The sequence below is a fragment of the Chelmon rostratus genome, chromosome 10 (assembly GCF_017976325.1).
Source record: "Chelmon rostratus isolate fCheRos1 chromosome 10, fCheRos1.pri, whole genome shotgun sequence".
In the NCBI taxonomy this organism is placed as follows: Eukaryota; Metazoa; Chordata; class Actinopteri; order Chaetodontiformes; family Chaetodontidae; genus Chelmon; species Chelmon rostratus.
This window is the reverse complement of record NC_055667.1, coordinates 28,899,330-28,908,190: the sequence shown is the minus strand read 5'-3', so window position 1 is coordinate 28,908,190 and position 8,861 is coordinate 28,899,330. Positions and strand designations below refer to the sequence as shown.

Here is an 8,861-nt window from a genome sequence, read left to right as displayed (position 1 = left end):
CGAAGTGCAACCTTCCAAGTGTTTATTTTGTGAAATTATTTTATAAAAAGGAACCGTTCCATTTACAGCCAACCCACATTTTCAAATATAAACACAAACAAAAACATTTACCACAGAAAATATAGTAATGATCCCTGTCAGACAGATTTAGAAACATCACAGTGACACTTCTGGGAAAACCCTGGTTTTAATTGGTTGTTATATGACTGCTGAGAAAATGTCCTTTGTTTTAATCCCAAAATCTTGGGTGTTTCGTTTTTTTTTCTTTTTTCCCCTTCAGATAATTATTACCAAAAGCCCCAGAGTTATTGCACGACTCCAAAAAACGCCTGTCTCTCTGATGTTCTTTGTGTGTCACAGTAAATTAAAATGGAAACAAGACTCTGTTTGGTGTCAACAGAAAAGAATGTCAAATGCAGATGTAGAAGTATTTTTTTAATACTCTGCTTGAACTGCTGCCTCTCTGTGGCTCCATCCTCAAGAGGAAATGTTCGGAAAAATTTACTGTTCCTCTGTTTTCAACCGATGGCAGCCACAAGGAACGGTGTGGTAAATGTAACTGGTTTCACTGTACAAGATACTCGATTTTGTTCTACTGTTTCATGTAAAAAAAAAAAAGAAAAAAGTATTGTCTGTGAGACTAATGCTGAACAGATGCAGGATAAATCCTTGAAGAGAGACTTCTGTTTTTTGCTCCCACTGTATATGAAAATATTACAGAACAAGTAAACGCTTACAGAAAGACATCTACAGTGGCTGCAACTGTTGGTATTTCATTTTCTCAGCCCAAACAAAACCACAAGTCCTCATTTTAATTTCCAGTCATTTATCATTGGTGTGGGTGGGAAAGTTTCTCGTGTGCTGGTGTCACTGACAGAGTAAAGTGTTACATGTAGCCCTAATAAACTCTATTTAAAGACCCACAGAGATCCACAAAAGATCTGTACAATAATAGATTTCCTTTTGAAGGCAAGTTTATGATACACAACATTTTGGAGGAACAGTAAAAAAGACTCCAATGCTTTTATATTGCTTGCTTTTAATATTCAAATTATCTTTAAGGTATAGTTCAACAATTTTGTGAAATATGCTTATTCTGTTTCTCTCTCAGAGTGAAGCAAGAATATTATTATCACTGTTGTGTGTGTGGGATGAGTATGGAGCTGGATGATTAACTCCAGCTAGTCTGGATCAGTCCAAGATGAAAAGAATCTGCCTACAAGCACCTCTAAGAAAACAAAAAAACAAAAAAAACATAAGCCTATTTCCTAAAATGTCAAACTTTTCTCTTAAGAAAATATTTTTTAAAACAGAATCTATAATCAAAATAAACACAGTCCTTTCTGTACAAAACATATTTAAAATTATGGATTTTTGATAAGTAGTGTTCCTTCTATACAGCTAAGATATTAAACCCAGTGCAAAGAGAACATTTCATAGTCTTAATTTCTCCTTCACATACTGCCAAGAGGCATAGCATCTATATATACAGTAAACGGCTACATCAAACCAAGGTTTTAAAACATCATAAGACCTCGCACATTAACCATTATCCTTCAGTTCCCTCAGTGGTCAAACTGCTTACCAATATCTGTGACAATAAGGTTGCTTTGCATAAATTTGCATATATGGAGATCTTGGACATGATGAAGTTTATGTATAAAGCAAAGCGGTTTTCATGATCTACAACACAGGACTCATTCCAGTGGTACTTCATTTATAGATCCCAATCTTCTGTTAAAAGAAGAAGGAGTAAAATTGCATTAAAAGAACAATTTTTGTATAAACAAGTGATATGCTGTTACACCAGAGAGGCTTAATGGTTAAAAAGAAAGATCTTTGAATCATCAACAGATCTGTGTTTGCCAAGAAGCAAAGCAACTTCAGACTTGCAGATTTGGCATGGAGTTTGACATGAGGCCCTGTCACGGACTGAGACAGAGAGGGAACGGCATGTATCACGGTCAGAAAGAACCCAACCCGGCTTGTAAAACATCCTGATAGTTGTGGGAGACATCAGTGGTCTGTCCTGGGTCTGTGGCCAAGGCTTTACAGACATCACTGCTGAGAGATAAGTGGAGGCTAGATCAAGTCTCTCCAACCAGTTTCCTCTCTGTCCGTCGACTTTGTCCTTCATTGTCCTTCAGGGTCCCGTGAAACAAACGAGATGAATCAATCTAAACTTTATGAAGTTCACCAAGACGAATATTTGTCTGGTCCTGAGATGAAATGTCAAAAATTACGTGAGATGATCTTGAAATTGTGATGGTAGTTGTGGATTTGTTCTGAGAGTAGGCTACACACAGTGCAATAATTTTGCTTGCATAATATTTCTATAGTGTGTGCTGTTTGTCACCAGAGGGGTTAGAGTGCAGAGAAACAACACCCCTGGACCAGGTAGGGGTTTAGTGTCTTGCTCAAAGGCACATCACTTGTTCAAATCCTTCAGCCCATCACAATTTGTAGCCACCAGAACAATTTCCAGATCATAATCTGTCCAGCTATTGATAAAGACTGATTTGTTAGCATGCTAACTCAGAGACTTAGCACCCTGGATAAATAACTGAAAAACACAGTGCTAATCTAAGGTGCTCTCCAGCTGCCTTCTGTTTATCTACCAGCACACTTAGGCTTATTTCTTCATTTTCTTTTGTTTTCCGAGAACCACCTTGAGAACCTTGCTAATTTTCATTTGGATCAACAGACAATATTTTGATAATCTTAGAGTGATGCAACTGAAATGGTTAGTTTATTCTCCTTAAGTTAGCTAACGTCATTAGCTAATATCAGCCGCTATGCTAGCTAGGTGACTGACAGTAGAAAATTTTGCAGTTGCTCAGCAAAAACCAAGACCTGCTGCTCAAGCTGGAGCATGCAAAGGTGTAGTACTCCATGCATATCCCACAAATCCTCCAAACAATCCTTTGGGTCACAAGTTATGCTAGCAAGTTAACATAGCTAACTTCCCAATTCCAAACTAGCCAAACTACCCAGGTCTGGCTCTAGTAAGCATTTGTTAGGATAAACTCCTCATCAGCATCTTTATTCTTTGCATTTAGAGGACATGTTTTAAATCTAGAGTTGGAATAAATGGCAGATAATAGATAAGGAAAACATGACAATGACTTATGAGTATGAGCCAAAACTAACCTTTCCAATATATTTCCTCCCTATCACAAAAATTCAGATAAATCTGAATAAACTGAATTGTGCAGTATGCAAGGAGGTACATTTGAGATGCAATCATGGAGTATTTATCCAGTGATACAGGCACTGTAATAGACAGCACTGCTGGCATCAGAAAGAGCAGATATAAGAGGGCTGCTCCCATCATCACACCCACCAGCACCATTCAAAATGCTACTGACATCCCTGTTAATAATACTGCTAACACTGCTATTCATGCTACTACCTACACTACTGCCACCGCGCCCACTCAGGACTTTCAACCCACCCCCACAGCCCCCACCACGTGCATAGGCCTCCTCTCGATTCCTTCCAACATTTACATACTGGTCAAACTCATGCCTGTCCACTTCAGACCAAAACTCAGCAGAAGATGACCCCAAATGGCTTGAGGACTCTGGATTTGAATGGTCTACAGGCAAAGTGGGAGGGAAGGTTGACTGGATGATGGAGGAGGATGAGCAGGAAGGTGAAGTTTCAGGAGGAGGTGAAAGCTGCCCCAGATGAGAGGGCATGTAAAATGCAGCACTCGGGGTGCTACTACTATACATCTGGCCGAAGTAGCCAACAGGAGCAGTGGCTTGATGCGGTGTTTGATGGGATTTGATCGGCTCAGGGAGGCTCACGGAGGGTTGGGAATAGGAAACAGGGGGGGAGGAGTCAGATAGAGGTGGTGGGCACTTTACAGGACTCCTCAAGGCAATGTGGTGACTGGAGGGATGAGCAGGATTTAACCTAGAGTTGACTGAAGTCGCCAAAACCGAAGTGACAGAGCTCATGCTTGAGGTCATATTTGACTCAACAGAACTCATTCTTGAATCAACTCTGGAACTTCTACCAGGACTCAAACTGGAATTCATACTGGTGCTTAAACTGGGACCAGCACTCATTCCTGAACTCTGACCGTATGTTGCTGCACCATGTATGGAGCTGTGGTGACTATGGTTGTTGTAATTATGGCTGTAATGCTGGTTATGGTGGTGAAGGTGGTGGTGGTACCCATTCCAACCTCCCATCCCAGCCTCCTCTTGCATATGTTGGGGAAAAAACACAGATTCCCCAGCTCCATCCTCCAGAATATCCAGAGGGGACATCTCTGGAGTGGGTAGGCCATAGCTCTCCAGTTCTGGGTGTCCTGGAGCCTGCAGGTCCCTGAAGTGCCCAAGAGAGGGCAGCAAGTGGTGAGAGTGATGGTGATGTGTGGGGTGGGTGCTTGGATGTCCATATACAGAACCTCCAGAGATGCCCTCTGCACCCAACGGGCTGACGCCAGGTCCTAGTCCGAGGCCTGACGCCCCACCCTGGGCTAAGCTATGAAGCAGAAGCCCGGGCTCAACCCGCTTGAGTTTTTTGGTGGTCTTTTTGCGGCGAGGCCTGTACTTGTAGTTTGGGTGATCCTGGAGGTGCTGGACACGGAGACGTTCTGCTTCCTCCACAAATGGTCGCTTGTCTGTCGCAGTCAGGGCCTTCCAAGACTGACCTGAAAGGTTTAAAAAAGTCAAAATTACAAAAATATTATATATATATATTAATTTACGTATATATATATAGATAATTTTTCATATTTAATAATTGTTTTTAACATTTTACAACCTATAGCATTATTTAAATCAAAGTCATCATCAACATTAATCTCAATCTATACATGTTTTTGGCCTAAATATACTATAAAATAATAAAATCACAATTTCCTTAAGAGCAAACTGACATATTCATACAGCTTGCTTTGTCCAACAAACTGTCCAAATCCCAAAGCTACTCAGTTCACTGTCAGTGGAGACAAAACAATCATACCTGAGGATTGTTTGTGCAGAAATGATTTAAAGGAGGAACTGATGAATCCAAATCAATAATTTGTTGCTGTTGTTGACATTCAGATTCTAATGTTCTAAATTTACCCCTCAGTGTATTTGTCATGTCAGTGTACACATTTAAGATGCTGTAGTGGTTACAAAACATCCCAGTGATCCAAACAAATGAAACCGCAGTGATGGAAAAAGCTAAAACAAAAAAACACTCTCAGTGACAGCAGAATTTTCTGTTCACTGAAGCCACTGAAGCTCTCGATGTCAAATCAATCGGGTGGCAGCTGCATCACCACCTGTGAGCTGCTAAATTGCTCATTTAAGACAGGTGCTGTTTCTGCAATGCCTGAAACAGGAACAGTGAGGACACATATCTCCATACGTCTGTGGAGCACTGAAATGAACACAGTTCATAATTCAGCCAACAAGATTTTCCACACAGTTTAAATTTGGTCATCTGGTCTAAAAGCTGCTCAGACACAAAACTGCTGTGAATCGTAGCCACCAATCTGTATTTCTGCATCAAGTGTTCGCAGTCTCAATTTGTCTCATGGCTGTAGACGCCAGCAGCCTTTAGATCTGAGAAAGGTGATGGTTTGAATCTCAGATTGGCTCAGATGAGCTCAGCGGGCTGCGACTGCACTGAGAAGCTCCAGGTGTGAATATGAGACACTGTATGAATGTGAAGCAGAGCATGTTGCTCTCTACAGGAACAGAAAAAACAGGCCAGTAAAAACTGCTGCATGCACTGTGTAATCGTCTCACTTTGTCGTGCCATTTGAACATCAACATGAGGAAGTTTAGTATTATTGCACAGATTCAATAGCTTTTGACATTACTAGTGAGTTGGGAACTATTAGATTCTGCTACTTACTCCTCCTTTGACACACGGGGTCATTTAATGAAATCACTGCATAGTTCACGGCACTTGATATTTACTCCTATAACAATGCAAACATCTGACTTAGTTTACATCAGTCCTACATAATCGTGGCAAACTTAACAATTCACTCAAAGTGCCGATTCTAATCCAATCGGTGCCTCTTAAACTGATGTTTAATGAGACGTCTTGTTTAAATAAAGGATCGAATAAAAACTTCAGTCAATCAAATCTTCACCCCCTGCGCAGTTAAAAGGTGGTCGTAAAAGGTTTGTAGTTTCCTCACTGGAGGAGAACAGCGGTTGTGGTCACTTTGACTTCATGTTGGTTGCAGTGAATCCTGACAAAACTACAGCGTTTGGAACATAATGAGCACATGACGGACGGCGGAGATGTGAGTTACGCTGCAGCAGTGCTTCGAGAAGTTTCTACGGACATGATCGCCGAGGAGACTCCTTTCAAGTTTGTGTTTGACGCCCCCTTTAATGTCACCACTTTAATGTGGAGATCTAAGCACGACATATTACATTAATCTCACTGCGAGTCGTTTTAGATCATGAGCTAAACATCTAATGTTTGAAACTGTGCAGTCGTTCTTCAGCCCATCATGAGTTACTACAAATGTCAGTTTACAGCTTCACTGGTAGAGCTGCTAATGTTTAAAACAAACTGTATGTCTATGGAAGGGCAAAAAGAAAGGCTTGATTATAAAAAAAATGATGAGACTAAAACTGTATTGATTTTAAATCATTTAAATGATGGATCATTTGTGACAGTTTTGTGAAAAGAACTACTGGGTTGTGATGTTGGACATTTCAACAAAGTTAAAAGAAATGTAAAAAGAAATTTATTGACCTTGGTGTGGTGATTCTCAGAATTTTCTCTGGTTATAAGCTTTTCCAAATCTGCCTGTTAACACTTTTTTCGCCACGATGAGGCTTTTTGTTCCCGTCTTACCGAGCATCTTGCTGAGCACGGCGTTGTGCAGGTCGGGGTTCTGCAGGGCCAGTCGCTTCCTCTCATCTTTAGCCCAGACCATGAAGGCATTCATGGGCCTGCGGATCCTCTGCTCACCCCCGACAGCCTTCCCATCCACCGTCCCTGCCGACACACCTCCTGTCTGGGTCAGGTCTGGACTCTGTCCCCCTGACCTGGGCGTGAGAGAAATCCTTGCTTCTGTTCTTCTCATGTTCTTTTTTCCGAGGCCATCAGGAGAACCGCAATCCCCGGAAAGGTTCTGCTCAAAGCCCATTTCAGAATCAGAAGCGGGGCTGGGGGTCCTGGACGCCCAAGGTCCCCCGAGGGACACCCGGCTGGCATGAAGAAGAGTCTCTCTCGACAAGCTGTGCTCGGTTAAATTCATTCCAGAACCAGGCTCGTGTTCAACTTTTAGTCCGAGTAAAATCCTGCAAACGTCTGTCTCAGTTCGTCGGGTTGCAAAGTTCTGGAAAAAATTTGTAACTCAAAATGTTTCAGATGACAAAGTCGAAGATCAAGAGAGGAATCTGATGGATTTGGAGCACAAATCCCAAAGCAAAGCATTGAGATCTGAGAGGAGGGGGGGAGGATGAGAAAGAAAGAGAAAACAAACAAGTTGTGGTGCAGGATATTCCCCCTGAAAGTGATCCACAATGACTCTGCCTCTTTCTTTTCAACAGTTCTTGTTTGGAGTGTGTGGTGAGGCGGTTTGTCCAGAGCTCGACTCCCCTCCGTCACTCAGGCCGTCCGACTCACTGTCTCTCTGCCTGTCTGCCCCGTTTGAAAGTTTGGAAACTTGTGGCCAGATTTAACCGACCCACGCAGAGTATATATACCCCGCCCTGACCAATCACATAAATATATAGCTGAGGATTTAACCAATAAGACACCAGGCGTGAAGAGAAGGGACAAGTGTGTGTGGGAGACATAGCAAGGGGGGGGCAGGTCCGAGCATTGCCTCCCCCTCTTTCCTTCTCGCGCCACCCTTTCCTCCCCCCTGAAGCTTCACACACACACACACACACACACACACACCCTGTCTGTACAGGGAGATGTAATCAGAGCGGTTCCATTGTTTCTGCCCAACTGAGAATAGAGCTTCTCACACACACACACACACGAATACACACATTGAAGACATACACGCATGCAAACTTTAGGACACACATTCACACACGCACATGCATCCATAAATGCAAAGAACATAATCTAACTCACATGCATGAAGACCGAGATGACACATATATAATTACATTTGCACACAAATGAGAGACAGAACATGAATATATACATATATAGTATGTGTTTCTATATGTGTGTGTGTGAGTGTGTGTGTGTGTGTGTGCATGGATGTGTGTATTTGAGGGCAGGGCAGTGGTAACATAGTCAACCACAGTCCCAACCAAAGCGATTAGTGGCTGAGCTTAACAACAACTTACTGAGAGAGAGGGGGCGGTGGGAGGCGGGGGAGAGGCAGTCAGGGTCTGGATCGGAGTTGGGTGGCGTTGCTGACGGGGTTTCGTGCATTCTGTACCCCACCAGTAAAGTTCCGGGTTTGGCTGCAGCCAGTTTCTTGTCCAAGACACTGAAGAGCACTAAGAATGCACTGTGACTGTAACCGGAACTGTAAGCATGTCGTTGCATGAAGTGATTAAGTGATTGGCTGATTAATATTCAAACCACAGAAAGCTGTTTTGATGACTGATTCACAACTTAAATTATTAATCATTATCTGCTTTCAGTTATTCCAATGGGAAAAGTTGCTGCTTTTCTTTGGAATCTAAGGAAGACCTTAGATTTTTTGATTGATTACTGGACAAAAGCAAAAAATGTGTTAAAAAAAGGTGAACATGGACATTTTTTATGCATCAGTAAACATATTTGACCACGGGGCTGCATCACATACTGTCACATGTGCATTTGTAATGGAACGACATGGGTGAACATGGACAGATTCTGTCCAGGTGGGATGAACTGAGGCAGAGACACCTCCACCTGAGCCAAACACTGTC

The 8,861-nt window shown here is 42.2% G+C and overlaps 1 protein-coding gene across 1 annotated transcript; it reads right to left on the bottom strand.

Moving 5' to 3' along the window:
* Window positions 1-624: 624 nt before the first annotated feature.
* sox18 (SRY-box transcription factor 18) lies at window positions 625-7,580 on the bottom strand. Its single transcript, XM_041945571.1, has 2 exons — window positions 6,829-7,580; window positions 625-4,666 (listed from the first exon to the last, which is right to left on the bottom strand). Exons 1-2 carry the CDS (start codon window positions 7,232-7,234, stop codon window positions 3,255-3,257), a joined length of 1,818 nt encoding a protein of 605 aa, XP_041801505.1. The 5' UTR covers window positions 7,235-7,580; the 3' UTR covers window positions 625-3,254.
* Between the last annotated feature and the right edge of the window lie 1,281 nt (window positions 7,581-8,861).

What these genes read in the sequence shown, in the direction of transcription:
- sox18 (XM_041945571.1), bottom strand. Translation starts at nt 7,234, where the DNA reads ATGAATTTAACCGAGCACAGCTTGTCGAGAGAGACTCTTCTTCATGCC. An exon ending in CGTGCTCAGCAAGATGCTCG is followed by an intron (nt 4,667 to 6,828) that starts GTAAGACGGGAA and finishes TAAACCTTTCAG; the next exon opens with GTCAGTCTTGGAAGGCCCTG.